General features: G+C 34.3%; 1 protein-coding gene and 1 long non-coding RNA gene across 3 annotated transcripts in view; one reads left to right on the top strand and one right to left on the bottom strand.

Annotated features, from left to right (window-relative positions):
* LOC133859896 (glutamate receptor 2.8-like) overlaps positions 1 to 18,817 on the bottom strand; it is a 65,429-nt gene extending 46,612 nt beyond the window's left edge. Inside the window, exons 1-5 of one of the 2 annotated variants that reach the window (XM_062295470.1) lie at positions 18,432 to 18,817; positions 12,254 to 13,545; positions 11,353 to 11,665; positions 10,557 to 10,954; positions 9,875 to 10,437 (exon numbers count right to left, since the gene is read on the bottom strand). In XM_062295470.1, the coding sequence (XP_062151454.1) occupies positions 10,084 to 10,437; positions 10,557 to 10,954; positions 11,353 to 11,665; positions 12,254 to 13,545; positions 18,432 to 18,540 (2,466 nt within the window). In that variant the 5' untranslated portion in view covers positions 18,541 to 18,817 and the 3' untranslated portion in view covers positions 9,875 to 10,083. Of the gene's footprint in view, positions 1 to 9,874; positions 10,438 to 10,556; positions 10,955 to 11,352; positions 11,666 to 12,253; positions 13,546 to 18,431 lie in introns of those variants that run through there. The other variant, XM_062295471.1, reaches the window with a different exon arrangement.
* Positions 3,188 to 4,387, top strand: LOC133860651 (uncharacterized). Its single transcript, XR_009898899.1, has 3 exons — positions 3,188 to 3,322; positions 3,464 to 3,603; positions 4,350 to 4,387. It is a non-coding gene; the product is annotated as an uncharacterized LOC133860651 (long non-coding RNA).
* Positions 18,818 to 20,101: the final 1,284 nt, after the last annotated feature.

Consider the following 20,101-nt stretch of genomic DNA (forward strand, 5'->3'; position numbering starts at 1 on the left):
GCAGACAAATGTTTTTCCCTAAAGTTAGCTTCAGAACATGCATGTATAATCAACTAATAAAACAGTGAAACAGCATTGCAAAAATATTCAAAGATATAAATGAGAGTTAAGTATTCAATAAACACAAATTTCCATGCAGATAGAAATTTTAAATAGATTACTCAACTCATACAATGCGTGTGTGTGTGTGTGAAGACTTTTCCCAAAAGGTATGAATTTAACTGATATAACAAAAAGCAACTAGATTTTCTAGACAAGAGAGAAAATCAATGAAAGATCAGTCAAAAGTCAAACCTTATTAATTACTAGGGCCTAGCCACCCTCATCTAATACACTCCCCCTAAGATGCAGCACCTAATTGTTTTACTTATACCATGAAGGACAAAGTAAAATTTTAGTTGCACCATGAAGGACAAGGCTTATTTCAGCACAGAAGCAGTGAATATAAGCATATAGCACAGAAAACTGAAGAGTTACTGCTTGATTCTAGTTGGTGCTGCAACCTTGAGAGAATGCTAGGGCTGTGCTCGAGATACGTTAGAGAGACTTGAACTTCTGCAGAAAATGCAGAAACAGAACTGAAAATACAATAAAAAAAAATACTTTTTTTTTGTTAGTTTATAAAAACAGAAACAAAACAACACTTACAAAGAAAAAAGATAAAATAAAATAAAATAAAATCTACCTAACTAGTAGAAAAACAAAATGAATCAAACAAAAATCAATTTTTGAACCGATTTCCCTGGCAACGACGCCAAAAACTTGTTGTGCAAATTTTAATTAACTCGTAAGCGCACGAATCGTTTGCAATATAGTGTGTGCAAGTGTGAGATCGAATCCACAGGAAAATGCATGGTCAAAAATCAATTTCTAGTTTAACTAATTCCATTTTAACCTTGTTTCAAATTTTTGGGTTTAAAAACATACAAAATTGCAAAGTAAAATTAAAGATGATGAAGAATAAAATATAAAAGGAATTAAGGCTCAAGAACCCGCGAAGCCAAATTCAACAACACACACTCTTGTTTTCTATTTAAACACCCAAAGAACATTTAAGCTTTGCATGTCATTTAAGTCCTTAACCACATATGTTAAAACCATTTAATGAATCCAACTCAATGATAAATCACAAAGAGTATCCATTTGAAATCAAATCTTCCATTGTATCTATTCAATGAACAAATCACAATGAATATCCTCTTTCAAACCGATAAATCGATGTATCCATCGGTTGAAACACATTAAATGTCCAACTACTTCAATAAATACACATTCAACCCAAGGCATAAAGCAAGAAAGTGAATGTAACTTGAATAATGTATCAATAAACAATGGAATGCACAAATAGCATAACAAGAGTGTGAGTGTTATCAATGGTGAGGTTTCATCTTCAACCTTAGTTGAGGGTTCTAGCCTCCCATGACTAAAAACACCACAAAAGCTTGAAGAACAAACATAAAATTAAACAAAACTTACAAAAGAAGTGTAAAAAAAGAAAAAGAGCTATTGAACTAAGCTACAAAAAGAGAAAAAAAATGGCCTAGCTACTGCCCTAATTCGTGCTCCAACAAGGAGGCATAGCTATAGCTTTATAAAGGGACATTAGGGTTAGAGGCCCATGCAAAATGGTACCTCTGCCCCTCTCTAGGGTTCCATCTCTTACAAAAGACGAGGAAAAATCACATGCTAGGGTTTTGGGCGTGTTCCAGCTGCAAAAATCAGAGAAAGAGGGGCATTTGTCATGAAAAAACTTATGATTGGCGTTTTGAGTACAATTCTGCGTCTGCCAGTTTTGCAGCGTGCGCTCGAGCGCACTCAGGCATTCATCAGGCGCTGCACAGCGCAGTGCACGAGCGCTGCATGCTGCTATGTGCGCATGTGTGGTTTTTCCAGCCTTCTATGCATTTTTACTTGAAAATTGCAATTTTTCTCTCAATGTCCTGCAAAACACTAAAACATTAAAACCAACCAAAAACATTATGTTACACCCCATATTTTAAGATATTGAATTTATATCTTAAAATAGGATTTAAGGCCTAATAATAGGAATAATATACATATGAATATTTGTGGAATAAATATTCATTTATTAAGAAGCATTTATAGTTTTAGTTTAATAAAAGTTCAAACAGATTAATCTTTGGAATAGCAAAAATAGGGTGAAACGAACTCCGTTTTGGTCGATTCAAAAGCCAGAACACTCATCTTAGAGTCCTCTATATACCTATAAAGTTTCATAGAAATCAGATTTTTTTAGGTTTGCCGAAACTGTCCGTGAACTTACAACCCCTGGACTGGACAACATGCATGGGTGGCAGCCCAAGATTCTCCCACGTCACCCTATTGATATTCTGATGTTTTCTTGAGTTGACAAGTGTCCTTTCTTGTCTTGTATGGTAGTTTAATAGTTACTATAAAGTCAAGTAAATATTTAAGGATAAAATTTCCTAACTATAGGATAAGGTTACTAAGATAAGGATATTCCATGAGTAATGATTATTATTCATTTTGGATAAGAGATGAGTCACTCTTAGCTATGATTAATATTCCTTTTAGATGGGTGAGTCACCTATGCTAAGTGAAGCCCTCTTCTACGCACATAACTCACTTCCTTTTATCTTCCCTTATCTTTTCTTGTGATGAGTCATAGTGTAATCATTGATATTCCTTGAAGATAAGAAATCTTATCTTTTAGAAATGATCCCTTTCCATTTGGTTAAATCCAGCCCTTGATGCTTTGGCGTTGTCTTGATCTTCACCCTTCTACGTTCTTCTCTCCTTTCTTTGATTTTTATCTAAAGTGATCATTACTAGAATAACCCATCATGATACTCTAAATGCGTTCACACTTGAATGTATTGTTTTGAAAGCTTAATCCGTGATATCTTTTCTAACAAATCATCATTGCTTGATGACTCATAGCAACACCTCATCTACCCATGTTCAAAACTCTCAACCATTGATCCAAACTTAATGCTTTAGAAACTCTCCCAACCATTAGATGAAAATTGAAGATAAGAGATATTTGGAAAAGGTGATGATTACTTGATGACTCATAAACTTGTTCTCCAAGTTGATTCCTAAGCCACTAGATGAGATTATTGTGGAAAGATCTTGGCCATTCATTCTTTTATAAATGGATGGCTTCTCTCACAAATCGCATCTTCTTCTCTCGAAGAAATTCTCTCAAAATTCTCTTGGATCTACAAGTCTCTCTTCTCTTCTCTCTCTTTTGGTTCAAGCAAAGAGAAGAACTCTCTTCTTCTTGTTTGGAGTCTCACGGAGGGTGGTGTGAAAAACAAGAAAGAATTCTTTCCCTTTGGTAAGTTCTTTCTACTTTCATCATGGTTTAATCATTCTTGTTCAACAATAAGATGAAGGAGTTTACTTCTTCTTCATGAACATATGTATATATCACCACCAATTCTCTCTTGGATCTTTACCATTTGGATTGTATCAAAAGAAACGAAGATCCTCTCCTACTTCCCTCACTCGGCCAACAGGATAAGTTCTCTCCATTTCTCTCTTTCTCTTTCTCTTTCTCTCGGGTGCCTTGCAACAAAGAAGAAAGAAGGATCTCATCTCTCTCGGGTTTTGATTAAGGTAAGAATTTCTAAGATCCTAACTACGTTATCTCTTGATTTGTAGAAAAGAAGGAAAAGGAATAGATAAGAAAATGAAAGACGTTTTAGAAACGAAAAGAATAACATGTTTTATGATTACATATGTTATAAAATATCTCAAAAGATATTTTGAGATATTTTACAAAATATCCCAGAAAATATTTTGACATATTTTACAAAATATCCCAGAAGATATTTTAAGATATTATACAAAATGTCCTAGAAGATATTTTGAGGTATTTTACAAAATATCTTAACAAGATATTTTAGATATTTTGGATAAGATTCCATCCATTAATGATTTAAGTTATGTTTTAAAATAGAATTTTCAAAGTAGAGTAATTGAAGTATAAATCATGCCATTGTGATGCCTGGGTAAAAAGGGTATTTTGGTAATTATTATGGAAAAAGGGTATTTTGGTAATTATTATGAAAAATGGTATTTTGATAATTATTATGGAAAAGGGTATTTTGGTAATTATTATGAAAAGGGTATTTTGGTAATTTTATGAAAAGGGTATTTTGGTCATTTAAATAAATATTGTTATAATGTCCATATGATATTAGTAGCATTATACTTAACTGATTATATACGCCGTTACTATATTAAAATGATAAATAGGAAATTAAGTTAAGATTAAGAAATCAGAAATGGTTATAGGAGTAAATTGTATGTTTAGTGAATTGTATTGATTCACTATTTGCTTATATCAAATTATATTGCAGTGAACGCTTGTTCGTAAATACTTTCTGAAGGAAGAACGGTAAGTATTTATTACTTACTGAGGGTGATGCTGAATTTCCATAATGTTGTAGTTTCTGCTTTATTTAATCATTTGCGCATGTGGATTTTGCATATTTTTTTATTTTATTAATGAATTTAATTATAAAGAAATTGGGAGTGACGTCTGCCAACTGATTAGGGAGTGACGTCTGCCTGAGTCAAAGTTCTTAATAAATAAAAGACTAGGGAGTTACGTCTGTCTACGGAACAGGGAGTGAAGTCTGCCTGTGCAAAAGAAATAATAATTATTAGAGGAGTGACGTCTCCTTAGACAAATTGTGAGAGGAGTGACGTCTCCTTAGAACTCGCTAAACGGGAGTTACGTCTCCTATCATTCGCTAAGCGGGAGTGACGTTTCCTATAACACGTTAGACAGGAGTTACGTCTCCTAAACTATATTAAATGAAATTATGTTTCCTTGAATCTATGTGTTAGAGTTATGTCTCTACATGATTGAATGCAAGATGATCATGATTACTTGAATAAATATGACTGTGCATATAAAACTGCCATTACTTTATATTATTACATTGTGTTGCATTTACGTTTCCTTCTTCTCTGTTCTACCCGAACACAGAGATGAGAGATTAAAAGAGATCAGAGAGAAGAGAGATCAAAGAGAGGGAGATCAAGACAGAGAGATGAGACCGAGAGATTGAGAGTGAGATCGGGAGAGTTGAGGGAGATGGAGCCCGACCCTCCGGTGGGTGGCGCCGACGAGACCAAAGAACGCCGGTGACGTGATCTCCGGTGAGCCCGTGACCCCTATGTGTGCGAAACCCGTGCAACCCGTGACCCAGTGATTCGCGACCCGTGAAACCCGACCCTCTAGAATCAGTTTTTCGGCGATTTTGGGCTGATTTCCAGTGGCTCCAGGGGATTTCCGGCGAAGACCCACTGAACCACGAAGACCCGTAGCCCAAGACCCCTCGAACTCGTGACCCGCTAACCCGAGAGGGACCCGGTTCTCCATGTGCTTTTTTTCCGGCGAGTTTTTCGGCGATCCAGTGAGCCGATTTCCGGCCTTGCTTCGGTAAGGTTTCTCTTCCCCCTGTCTTTGATTTTGGTTGAATTTCCATTTGGTTTTGTTGTTGACCGAATGAGTTGTTGGTTTGATGTAGTTTGATTCTTGATATTTAGGTTTTGATTTGGGTTGATTTTCAGGGGTTAATGTTTAAGATTTTTGGTTGCAAATCCAAATGGGGGTTTATTGGAGATCGTAGGGCTGATTTGGAATTTGATTTTAGTTGTGGCTGAATGGGTTATTGATTGTGCTTGTAGGTTAGGTTTTATACTAAGCAAAAATAGTTTGATTTTGGAAGGTCCCAATTGGGGCTTTGTTGTTGATATTCTGTTTAAATGATATTTGGATGTATTGTTGTAGGGATTGGTTTAACCAATTGGGGCTTTAATGTGATATTGAAGTTATGATTAGTTTTTATAAAAGGTTGGACCTAATGGTGTTTTTATCTTGGGATTTTGGTTTTAGTAATGCTGGAATTGTGTTTAAGGTTTTAAAATAAGTGTTGAATTTGTGGTTAGACTTCCATAATGTTTTTTGGTGGAACCCAAATCTGGTTTTTGGTTAGTAATTTGATGATGTGGTTATTAATTATGTGGAGGTTTTGGAAAGAAATGTACCATTGCCATTTATGTAATGAATTGAGTTCAATGGTATATGGGATTGTATTTTAGAAGTAGGATTTAGTAATTCCTTTTAGTGGCCGATTATATGTAGTGCTGGGTGAGAGGATATTACTTGGATTTCTGTATAAAGTCATTGGAGAATGTAGTTTCGGGAAAAATAAGTGTCTATGTAATTTTGTAGAAAATCTATGTATGTGCCTCGACCTAATCTAATATAATATAGCAAGCTTATAGGAACACATAAATTAATATGAATCCAAAAGAGGGAGACTAAGTAGCTAATCCATCTATCCATGTACACCAAGTATTTTAGAGTATCATCGGATTAGGTTCAAGCGTTGTATACATATGTATATGTATGAATGTGTATGAACCAAATATACATTGCTAACGTAAGTGAATAAATAACAAGCCATTAAGAGATTAACAATGGTAATATGATGTAATAATAGTAAGCAACTAAAATAGTAAACGTAACTTAAAGATAATTGGATGAATAAAATATGAACCAAGACCTAAACGCTAATTTAAGAATAGCTTAAGGTATCTATATAGCTTTAGAAGCGAGTAACACAACGTGTAAGCATGTAGGTAGTTAGGATGTTATAGAGTATGTGATTCAATAGCATAGTCTAATGTTATAAGTATTTGCAGGATCGTGTCATAGTTGGAGACTTCAATGGGTTCTCCAATGTAGAGTTCGAGTCGTGAGTCCAATGCAGCCAAGGTGGGTATTCCACTCACTGAGAAAATATATATTTTTATATGTATTGGATTGATAAAAAAATATATATATTTTTTATGAAACCGAACCAACCATATGATGAAATTTATGTTTTGAGATGATTTGATTAGTTTCGATTATGTTCAAATTATATCAATGATGTTTAAGAATTGATGCACGAGTGAAAGGTGTTAATGGATTTAAAGTGTTTGAGTATGTTTTGCGGTTGGGATTTAAACTATACAAGTTGTTTGAGAACATGTCATGTCGAAACTGTTTAGGTTTTATGAAACTATGTTTTGAATTTGAGAACATGTCATGTTGAAACTGTTTAGATTTTATGAAGAAAATATGTTTTGAATGATTTCAAAGTGTTGGATAAAATGTTGGATTTGTTTAGTTTTAAGAGGACGTGATTTAGCAACTGCATGATTTCAGCGTGATACAGTAGTGAAATATATACGGGTCAAGCACAAAACAATAAGCATGTAGTATAGAGCATACATACCAGCAGTATCAGTGTATCAGCAACATATCAGTATCAACAGCATAACAGTATCAGCAGCATATCCGTATCAGCAGCATAACAGTATCAGCAGCATTATTAGCCCCAGTTCATGCATATCATGTACAGCATTGTTTTATGAGTGATGTTTTTATGCTATGAGTAGTTTTGCTAGACGTATTAGTATGCATAAGAGTTTTAATGAAAAATAGCTTATGCATATTTCTATCGGATGGTCGCATGTGTTAAGATCATACATTGAACTTGAAAGTACATGGATACATGACTACCCAGGTGCGAGTAATGGCATGTCTATGAGTAGGAAGGTTGACTATTCTTGTTCATCAGGAAAAACGTGTTAGCATGATTGAGTTTAACTCTAGTGCTCTCATGATCTACTGACGTTTAAAGTACGAAGCTGGAATACGATTAGAGATGGTGTTGCGAGTGTTTTGTTGAAGGATGTTATCCTAGTACGGAAGAGTAAGATGCCATGTTCCTTGCTTAAGACCTATGTGTATACGTGATATCTGTGATGGAGTGATCGTGTGCACGTATGTTTGAGCGACCGATGAAAAGTATTATTATAGAGGGGTCTATATGTAAAAACTTCCAAGGAAGGATGACTGGAATTTCTACATATGTTCACAGCTATATAGTATGTTTTAAATGTTTTTTTGGATAGTCGGTGTTTGCTGCATTATCTATTGGTAAATTGTGGCTAATATAGTGCTCACACGACTAAAAATAAAATAGAGGTTGGTTCTTTGTGAAAACTCAGTTAGTCTTATACCACTGAGGTCTTAGTATGTTTCATGCTAAGGCAGTGAACTCATTCTTTCACCTATGCGGATGTGGATACCACCACAACCGTGTAGATGATGTTTCTTTGGCTACAGGTACTTCGATATAGTTGATGGGTTGGTAGCAGTGTACTTGGGATATTATGACTGAAGATCTCCGCGACAGTTGTAATTGTCGGAACACGGGTTGTCTACTATTTTATAGTTTGGTATGGCTTGTGACGTTTATGTCACTTATTCTTTGTAAAGTCATTATTGTTATGTAAATATTGTGTTAACAAGACTCAAACAGATAAATGTTAAATGGCTCTTTGTTGTAATTAATTTGTGATAGATGTATAAGTTGTAATTTCCGCTATTCAGATTTATGTTTTCTGTTGCATAGATAGATATATGTTATACTCTGATTATCTGGTACATTTTATGGGGCATGTGCCATATGTTGCCATATGTTGGCTTTGCGACATATCGTCGTACCACTTTAAGGACTCGTTTTACGTTTTGTATAAAATAAAAAATAAAAAAAAAAGGGTCGTCACAATAATATTCGGAGAACAATATTTATATATTTGTTGATATTTATTAATGATGCTATGAATATAATGTTTGTAAATTATCTGTGCCATATGTGGCACAAATACTATTTTATAGTGTAATTATTCAGTTACACTCTCTTATCTAATTTGAAGTACTTTTGTTAGAAGCTCTGATGTGTTATTATTAAGAAAATTATATTCCGCTGCTAATATATACTCTGATGACGTCATTGTTGATGTCTTAACGATACGTGGAAATCAAAATTTTTATTTACGCTTTTTGTAAAAAGTGGGTCGTTACACATTATGAAATAACAAAACTAAAGGATTACCTCATGCAAATTAAGGGGTATAAATATACAATATTTGGAACTCATCAACCACTAGGCACCTGCCTCCATTTTAGATTTTCAAACTCAAGCTTTCAGAATCTTCCATATTGAGTTTGAGGGGTGATATTAAAATATATTTAGAATATAATATTTTTAATTTATATTTCCTAGTCTAAGTCGATTTGTATTTCCTTGTATAAGTAGATTTAGGTTTACTTATATAGGTCGACTTATTTAACTACAAATAAGGACCTATGTATTGTAAACAATTAAGTTAATGAGTACAATGTAACCCTTAGGGTTAATTCATAGTGGTAGACGTACGTGTCTAACACCGAACCACCCATTAATTCTGTGTGTCTCTTCTCTCCTCTCGATGAGGGTCTTGGCTGCAATCAAAATTGTGAGTCTACATTCCAATAACATCAATATATCTACTTGACCTAGACAAAATTGAATCGTCAGACACAAAAGAAAATCAAATACACAAAGCTACTGCTAAATGGGAGAGGTCCCAATATTTAGCTATTTTGACTAGTAAAATCTGGTAAGTTTACTAGTTTAGATCCTATTCCATGTCAACGTTTTATTCTTTAAAAAATAATAAGAATTAAAAGAGAATAATAATAATAATAATAATAAATAAATAAGAATAAAAGAAAAGATATTTGCTACATGTATTCTGATTACATTTGGTTTCCCTTCTAGTACCCTTCTTGATTATATTTTGAAGTTTCATAAATATACATTAATTGATTGTTTTACCATTTGTTGATGACCAAATTTATACCTTTTGCAAACCACGACAGTTTGAGTGAAAATAAAAGGGTTCTTTTTCTTATGAAAATAATTTGAATTCAAGACACGAATGATCCCATCATATTCTCTAAATATATATAAGTAGTGCTTTTAACCCTATATAATATTAGGGGTTTTACATAAACATCATATCCATCTATCATTTCTATTACAATATATATTACATCAATCCCGTATTCAATTCTAGAAGCAGAAAAATCCTAATAGCTAGAAACAATTAATTACACCCTAAATCTGGAGGACCTAGAGTTTTAGCATTGAACTAAATGATATAAGTAGCTATAACGTGTGATGTTAACTCACTTCTTTGTTACAAATATGATTGATTTCGGTTCTGAATTTCAGGACCAAACATAAGTAACTCATCGTTGGCAGGGTTATGATGTGGTTGTCCTTCGCTAGAAGGTTGATACCATCTGTGGCGAACATGGTGAAAGATGAATATGAAGAGAGCAATGGTGGATGTTCCTCCAGTGATGACAAAGAGGCCCCAGAAACTATTCAGTCCAAGACTATCGTGAGTATCATCAGGCTGAGCGGTGGATCCGGAGCAGTTGAGGGATGAGGTTAAAGAATGCTCAAGCTTTTGCAATTTTCCAGTTTCGGACACTTTAAGAACTGCTTCGGAAATATCAGGTAGATAAGGAGAACTCCTCGCGAAAGCCTGAGACATGAGAATATTCTTTAAGCGCACACATAAATGAATATACAAAAACACAATTTAATTAGAAAAGGAAGATGAAGGATTAATTCAAAGCGGTGAATGGCTCATTGAACAACCACAAATCCGAAGCCTCCAACTTTGAGTGTTGGTCCCGAAGTGGTGAAACCTTCACAATATTTGGCGAGATACATTTTAACATATGGGACCTCAAGAAAGGCTGCTTTTATCTCTCCCTTTATAAGAGCCTGTCCATAATCATCTTCTGTATGCATTCCCACAATGTTTTTGGGATCGAAACGTTCGACCGTCTCCAAATAATTCCCAACAAAGGAATTCGCATCGCACCCAACTTTGGCTCCAGTCTTTATAAGTGTCTCCATGTCGACGTTTATTGGATCAAGGCTTTGAACGGTAAGCAGTGTTGTTAGACTGGCTGTAAAACTTTGTGTGAGGACTAACGCAACAAATAGCCATACTGCCATTGCCATCCGTGACAGATTGCTGTGTAATTTCTCTCCTACAAGTAAACACATAACATACATGAGAGCATTCCATAGCTTGGGCAACAAGACTCTATTTATGGATTCTCTAATGTAGTTTAATGTAATTTTGATTCATTATACTTGACACCTCCTCCCTGTCACACAAAGACTAGTGTTGATATCCTTGCTTAGTAGGTTTCAATTACTTCAAAGTATCTTAGAATCCCACGTCCCCGTTAACTTATCGCTTATTTTAAAAAGTTTAAATTTATAGGAAAGAGAGTAGATTTAATTATTTAATCAATATTCTAACATCCTTGCTTTTTAAAAAAACCGCCCCTACAAAAGTATCTTTATTACTATCTTTGTACTTTAATGGCTTAACATAAGTAATTAATTAAGACAAACAAAGAGGGAAGATAAATATAGTTACCGTTTAGTGAGAAGAGTGTTGTGAAGGATAAGGAAAGCATGGTTCCAATTTGGTTCCGTATACTGCCTCTAAAATATGGGTGGTGATTCCGCTCTATCAACCACACCACAAATCCATTATAAACATTAATGACTCCTGTCAATGCCCACAGATAGATGGTGAATGGCTTCAGGAACAACCAAGCTCTATCTGATCTTTTAGTTTTTATATATATCAGCATCTGAAGACCAGACTCAGCATATGGTTGCGAAAATTCTGCATGTACACAACGATTGGAAACTATGGCCGTATCTCCAACAACTGCATCAAGATTCTTCACATACACAAAGAAAAAATTCAGTTGAGTCAACGTAAAAAGACATAAAGGTGTTCAACTTGTAAAAATTTACCATAACATGCCAATAAAGCCTTTTTCTTTTTAACAATTGGGGTACGTATTCGACCGAAGCTTCACCCTGACTAGATCCCTGGAACACCATGCAAAGTGCCACCTCTATACGGGTCGTGTAAAGTCTGGGCTTTCGCTTGTAGACGTGGTCCCAAGGAAATGTTGGCACTCAAGGGAGTCAAACTTTATGTCTAATGCATCATAAAGCACTATGGCTAAGTGACTAACCACTCGAGCCAGCCCCTTAGGGTCAAATGAAGTCATTTTGAAATGCTTTAATCATAAGGTGAAATCCTAAATGAGATCAAATAGGTTCATTTATGCGAATCCGGAGCAAAGTTAATTAAGTTGCTTTCACTTCACAGTATTGTATTATAAAGTACGTTCTATATATGTTGCAGATGAATGGATTCAGCACATGCATGGGCGGTTACGCTAGAACAAGTGTTTAGTACTGTACGTATAAATGGGTATGAAGTAGAGAAAGTATGCAGTAGATAAATAGTATTTCACCTGAACGTGAATTTGTTCCACCAAATGATCATAGGTGCCATTCAATGGTATAAAATCATACGGCAAGTGATATGGTAGAAACGCTAATGTAGCATTGAAGACTTCGATGGAAAATCCACTGATGATCGCATTACCACCAGGACGATCAAATGTTACATTCACAAATTCTTTAAATGTGCTCCCCTCAGGTACTCCTATTTTCAGTCCGTATGCATGACTAGTTGGTATCGCCCATCCTTTTGGCACTGACCAGGGGCCGCCTGGCCAAAACACTTGTCCTAGAATGTTCATCGACTTGCTGTAATTGCTCCGCTTATTGATGCTCTCTGAGAAGCCCAATCCCTCCGTCCAGAATCCAAGTTTCCTGTAACTCTTTCCGACCACATTAACTACGCGAAAAATGTGAACTGCAGCCAATTTCCGCTCACTACTAAAATTGAATGCACCAGTCAAGCCCTCAAATTTGCTTTTCAATATGTTTTCTAACAACTCTTCTCCATTCATTTTATCCACACAACCATTCCTACTGCTTTTCGAATATGGATTTCCCTCTAATGCAAGAGCCACTGCCCATGCAGCATCATAGGCCTGGAAGGTAGAAGTTCCTGGTTCCGGAAGTGGCCCATCAGGATATTGCAAACGAAACATAACCCGAAATCTAGATTGGAAATCTTTTAAGCGTTTATTGGAGGTGGAAAAATAGCTCTTGACTCCCAAGACACCTTGCATCGAGGAGATGGATGATGCATTAAGCGAATCTATCAGACTAGTAATATCATTGGTGGTGATCCACACAAAGTCTTTCCCCATCATTCCCATCTCACTCGCTTCCTTGAAGATTTTACTGGCTAATGTAATGGAAGTGTGAACAATGAAAACTCTGCATTGTCCATTTTTCAGGCTCTCCAACTTTTCTGATATAGAAGGGTACGCAGAAAAAGGAGAGAGGGGCAAAAGTTCATTAATCTCCGCGTCCACTGCTTTTATGGCGGTAATGATGTTGGGAGTGATGCCACTGATAGCTGGGTTGAAGTCTTCATAGATGATGTTGACTTTCCGCCATTGCCAACTCTGAATTATAGCCGCCACCGCTTTCATCTGAGTGTCTAGGCTACGAGCCGCGCTAACCAGGAATGGCCATTGGCAAGAGGCGCACAGTGGCGGGGCTTTATTTGCCAATGATACTATTGGGACATGGTATTCATTGCCAAGCTGAGCAACTAAGATTGCCTCCTGCCATGTTCTGAACCCTATAATTGCCCTTGCATGATGCTTCTCGATGAGGATCTTAGCTGCAACCAAAATTTTCAGTCTACAATCCAATAACAGCAACCTACTTGATGCTGAACGAAAAATAAATAATACAGTCTTAAAAGTTTTATCTAGGTTTTATTAATTGGGTTATTAATTAGTATTTAATTTTTTTTTTATTAGTCGGTGTTATTTTATAATTTAACAATGAAAGTCAAATTAAGGTTATGATTTTTGTGTTGTTCGTTCAATAAGAATATCGTAAGTTTTGTACTTGTTATCGTATGAAAGTCAAATTAAGCTGATCATGACCTGTTGTCTTTCTTGTTTGGATTTTCCACATTAAAAAATTATCATGTGTGATGATTATTGCGTTAACGTGTCTATGTGAGTGATTACAGTTAGCCAAGTAATTATTATTATTATTATTATTATTATTTTTAGAAAACAAAAGCAGGTGGAAAGATTAACTGTAACTACTCTAACTGTACTACGAGTGTATAGGAGGGCTTAGACTGTGGGAACTGTGATGTCTCGAATATTATTTATTATTTTAAAAATAAAATTCAATGAACATGACTAAGATTAATTTGACGACTAAAAAATACAATAGAACACCCAAAGAATATTTTATGATCCAAAGAAATAAATTATATATAAGAGAAAAATAAGAAAATATTATAAAAGATAAATGAAATAATAAGAAACTAAACAAAAGATTGATTAAAAGGAAAAGAGAGATTAGATGATAAAATGAATAAAGTAAACAAAGGCCATAAAAGAGAAACATGGCATGTCGGCAAAAAGAGAAAAATTTAGAGCTGGGTGAGGAAAAGTCAAGAAGACTCAAAAAAGACAGAAGAGTAAATGAAAGACAAACCTAACATAAAATACACATACACGTGTGTTAAAGAAAAGATGAAAAGTTAATGTAGAAAAGTCAAAACAAAAAGTTAAATAAAAGAAGAATTAAATAAATAAAAAATAAGGCCATTCTCTTAAAAGGCCTGATGGCCATTCAATTAAAAGGCCATACGGCCATTAAAAAAAAAAAATATGTAGGGGCTGAATGACCCTTTTAAACCAAAGGCCATCAGGCCTTTGATTTCAACGCACGGCATTTCAAAAAAATAGGACACGGACGATATTTTCAAAAAGTCATGCACTGCATCATTTTAAAGTGGCAGGGAGCTCTTTTCACGCTATTCGTCCGGATCCCCTTCACCATTACTTATTTTTTCTTTAGTTTTATATACAAAAATCATGATCTACATAGATCTAACCGTCTAAACTTAAATCTGATTTCAGAAACGTGAGTTACGAAGTTGATCTACGTTTCTACCGATCGTTTTGAGATAAATCCATAAACTAGTATTTTTGGTATTTTTGGTTAAATCTTGGAATGTGAGTTTAATCTAGTGTTTTATTTAGGTAATTGGTTACTTGGAACTTACTTGAAGCTACCAAACCATGGGTTTTGGTTTGGTGAAGTTTTGGTGAGTTTTCTTAAATCTCAACTTTTGGGTATTTAATTTTAATTGAGTTTTTATGTGATTAACCCTTAGTAAATGCAGTTAGGTTAATAATATTGTGTTTGAGGTAGTGTTTTATAAATTATGGTTTAAAGTTTAGAAACTCTAATTTGATGGGTTAAATTAATTTAAGGTTTTTAAGTGTTTAAAACCTAGATTGTTAATTTGTGGATTAATTGTAGTTATAGTGATGATTAATCCCAAATTAGCTATGAGTTTTGTAAAAATAAATATCTATGGGCTATGTTCCAATGTTAGTAAAAATAAATAATTATGGGTATTTAATTTAAATAGTATTTGTGAGGTTAACCCTAAGATTTTCTTATGGGTTAATGTTATTTTAAATACGGTAGTGTTTTATGTAAAAGTTTAATGAATATAATTTGAAGGTTAATATTATGGAGAAAATGTTAGTGAGAAATAATTTAGAGATTTGTAAATATAATTTTAAGGATAATATTATTATAAGAGTTAATGAAAATAATTTATGGGTTAGTGAAATTAATTGCGGGTTAGTAATTAAAATTATGAGTAAATAGTTAAATAGTAATTTTAATATCTAACCCTTAGTAAATACTTTGGGTTAGTATGGTTTGAGTTTTAGTTAGTGTCTAAGATTTATGGGTAGATGTTTTGAACCCTTAAAAATATTATGAGTTTTCTAACGGTTTAGCCTTGAGCGATTCAAGTGCTAAATAGAATGTTAATTATTTAAAGTGCTAAATAGTGCAATGTGTTATTCCACAGTGATACATTGTAAGGTGATGTCTAGGAGACCTAATGATTAAATCCGCGAAGCCAAGGTGAGTATTCTATTTACTGAGAAGTATTATTTTCATATATAATGAATTGCAAAATATATATTGTTTTACAAACCTGAACCAACTGTATATTGATTATGTTTTGGATGATTTGAGTACTTTTGAGTATATTGAAATTATGATGATGTTTTGAAGTATGAATATGATATGTGGAGTTTAAATGAATGGAGTCACTGTATGTTATGGTTAGGAGTTTTGAAAACTGTGATTGCAATGGAACATGAATATGATTTTAGAGTGAGTTAAGTTATGCAAATTGTTTAAGAAATGAAATGTTGAATTTATGTTTTTATAAAGAAAGCATGTGTTAAAGGTATATATGATTCATGAAATGAAATGTATATTGTTTTAAGGCATGAGGCATATGCATAAGAACGCTAAATGTACATCGAAGTGAGGTTAATAACCCACGGGAAACTATGCTTGGGGTAACTCCCATGATGCTTGGATTAATTTCCATGATGTTCTTGGGGTAATTCCCATGAGGAAAAACAATGAGCATGTGCATTGCATGATCGTGTATAGCATGATTTTGATGAGTGTGATGTTTTTATACTATGAGTAGTTTCGCTAGACGTATTAGTATGCATAAGAGTCTCAATGGAAAAGAGCTTATGTATATTTCTATCGGATAATTGCATGATTTAAATGCTATTGTTTTTAAAGTATCACTGAATCAAAAGTATTATAGTAGGTGAAGATGTATGTAGATTTTTCAAACAATGGAACTTCTACGTATAAGCTTAGCTGCGTAGTATGCTTTAAATATTTTCTATTAGTCGGTGTTTGCTATATCAGTTATGGGGGTTTTCAAACAAAAGTTTATAAAATTGGTGGCTGTTATAGTATACGCATGACTAGAAAAGAAAAGTTGGTTCTTTGTGAAAACTCAGTGAATAATATACCTCTGAGGTCTTAGTGTATTTATTTATGCTAAGACGGTGGGCTTATAATTCCACTTGTGCGGATGCGGCAACCCCCGCAACTGTGCAGACGTTTATACTTTGGGTGCAGGTTTTGCGGATATAGATATTGACTCGTCCACCTAGCGTATGTGATGCTATGATTGGAGCATATAGCGACAGTCATAAGTCATTGACTCATGGGTAGTCCGCATTTTGAGTAATTTATTTATGGCTCATGTCTTACATGGCACATGTATTTGTTGAGCCTGTATTTTGGTATATAATTAATGTAATGTGTTTTATAAGCATTAAATAGATAGCCTTGTAAATGGCTCTTGTTGTAATTAACTGTTACGTATTAGACGTATTTCCGTTTATGATATGTGTTCCGCTACACATTGATTATTATATTCCGCTATTAGATGTAACTCTGATTATCAGGTGCATATTATGAGACATGTGACATATGTTGGCTAAACGACATGTAGTCGTGCCACTGTGAATATCCATTTGTATGTTTTTTTTTTTTTTTTAAAAAAAAAAAACGAGTCGTCATAATCAGACCTAACTCATCAAGACATGTATTAGTGGGACCTAAGGCAACTAATACTAATAAGATTGAGAATTCTCATTTCGTAAGTAGAACTCTCACCCTAGTACATGTCCAACCCCTTTAAAAAAAGAAATGTGTTAAATATAAAAAAGCCTCATGAATTAATAATCGATTTTAAAATAGCCTCTTGAATTTATAAGTGTGCTAAAGTGACTCATCAAATTAACACTATGTTTCAAAAAGGCCATTTTTCCCGATAATACCCTTGTCATCTAAACAAACAAAAAATTCATTAAAAAAACTATTTTTTTAAACAAAAAAAATAAAAAATAAAAAAGTAAATGGCTCGCAGGCGACCCCCAAAAGGGTGGCAGCCGGCCATCCCTTTCATTTTTCCTATTTTTCTTTTCCTTTTTTTTTAGAAAAAAAAAACATAATAATAATATTTTTAGTTTAATATATTTGTATTTATTGATTAATAGTGACACGTGTCGCCATCTTATTGGCGCTGACATGACACTAAACGGAATTTGTCAAATTTTTTAACAAAATTTGATTGGAATGAGTGATTTGTATTTTTAGCATACCATAGCAAGGACCTCTAAATTCGTTTTGATACCACATAAAGTTAATTGTAAATCACGTGAACTACATAATTAATTTTGCATTTTTTTCCTTTTTATGTACTAAGAGTGACACATTTCATTATTTTATAATACTAACATGAACATTAACAGAATCTGTCAAGTGTTTTGACTACTGAGAGTAAATTATTATTAATTAACGGAATGGTAGTTAGCCAAGCATATTGATAACAATATGAAGGATCTTGAGAAAACTATTCATATGTGTATTCTGTTTATAAATGACACGCATGCACGGTATAATTGGTCTTAGATATTTATGTAAAATTATTGTTGATCTAGATCAATTAGCACCAGAGAATTCATATATTGAACTGTTGGGTGATAATTTTTTTCCCTTTTGTCCTTTTTGTTGTAAAATAGTTTAATAGGACTTATTTATCCCTCTCTAGACCAGTAGACCCGATAGATACTTGTGGAAAAATGCTTGTTGAATTAAGAAGCAATTAAGACAAGGAAAAGTAGTTCTCACCAGAAGAGGCTGCTCGGATGGGGTCTCCTCGAGAGTTTCTCACATGTAGAGTCAGGTAATGCCGGAGACTGGTCCTCCGGCCATAAAAATCCTTAAGCGCCATCTCCATTGCTACTTTCTCCTTTTTTTCCGGCAAGGGAGGTGTAATCTACAACAGCACCGAAGCTGAGCGCGCAGTCAGGTTGGCGTTTCTCCAAAGCATCATCCAGTGCGTTTGACATGCCATTTGATGAACTAAATACCAAGATGATCAACAAAAAGATACTGAAATAGTGGACTGCATTTGCATACAATCCTCCTGCTCTTTTGGGCATTTTAGACAGGTTAACAGACTCAGAAGCATACATTGGCTTTAGACTCAGAAGCATATATACATTGGATTCAAGCCAAATATATATTAACCCAGCTGTCAGGTAGATACTGGGGTGGAAGAATACCGCGTATATATATATATGTTGATTCAAGTCGACCTGACTGAGGTCAATATCATAGTGCCTTCTCCGTTATCACCATAAATATATATATAGACTTGTTCAAAGTTCTTGCAATCCTTAAGATGTAATAACAAAAAGAGGATTGCGTATGCAGAACTTTTCAAATGTTACAAGAAAGGAATCAGAGTGATAATAAGTTGACATCAATATTTTGGTAGACAATTGACTGAGTCTGACGGAGGCCGATTCGAATCCCAATACTACCTCACTTTCGCGATGTGATTCTTCTCTCGATCGAAGTCAATGCTAGAATATTGCAGAGTATGGCACTTGTAATAGATCAAGTAACCGCTGTCTGAACTGGGGAATAGAAATGAGTACTAATACTAAGAATATAAGATCGAAGCTTGAATGGAATGATGATTGAGCGTGGCATAATAGAAAGCTGAATCTACAAACACTATAACTCGATCACGACTATGGCTAGTAATATTTTACATAATTCGTGAATCTAACACAAAATTAATGAGTTAGGGTTGAGAGGTCTAATATGTTTAATTAAATTGATCGAATTAGGGTTGCCTTGTATAGTATTATACACATGTCTTGATACGAACTGAACCCAACATGCGATATTTAGGGCTGACAATTTTGTACACGACTCGCGAATTGAACACGAAACCATTACAAATTTAAGGTGTTAGGATTGAAACTCTAAGAATTATAGAAACACTAAAGTAGAATCATTTACAGAGTGTTTCTTATTGAGAAAACTATTAAATACTTCAACTCTAGTTGTCAAGCCGTTCTTATTGAACTTAGATAGAAATAGGGGCCATTATCCTAAAATGACAATTCCTATTCATTCGTTTGGTAATAACATGGGAATGATCAAATTTCCTCACCGAAAAGGAATCATATTTTAGCAAAATTTTCTAAAATATCCTTACTTATAAAAATAATATCCCAAAAACCATTTTCTTTACCCTACGGCCAAAAAAAAAAATTCTTATTCGTCCTCTCTAGCATGGGTGGCCAATAAAGGGGGAGGGCAACCGGAAATGGTCATTACTAATTTTTTGGGGTGGCCGACCACCCTTGGGTGTCGAGGCATAATTATATATAAGACTATATAGGTCAAACCTAATTAACCGAATTCATTTAATTAAACGGGTCAAACACCTCAATCCTAAACCACTAATTGCGTGTTTGGTTCATATTGAGTTTTGGGTCGTG

This window comes from Alnus glutinosa, chromosome 2 (assembly GCF_958979055.1).
Source record: "Alnus glutinosa chromosome 2, dhAlnGlut1.1, whole genome shotgun sequence".
NCBI classification, from domain to species: domain Eukaryota; kingdom Viridiplantae; phylum Streptophyta; class Magnoliopsida; order Fagales; family Betulaceae; genus Alnus; species Alnus glutinosa.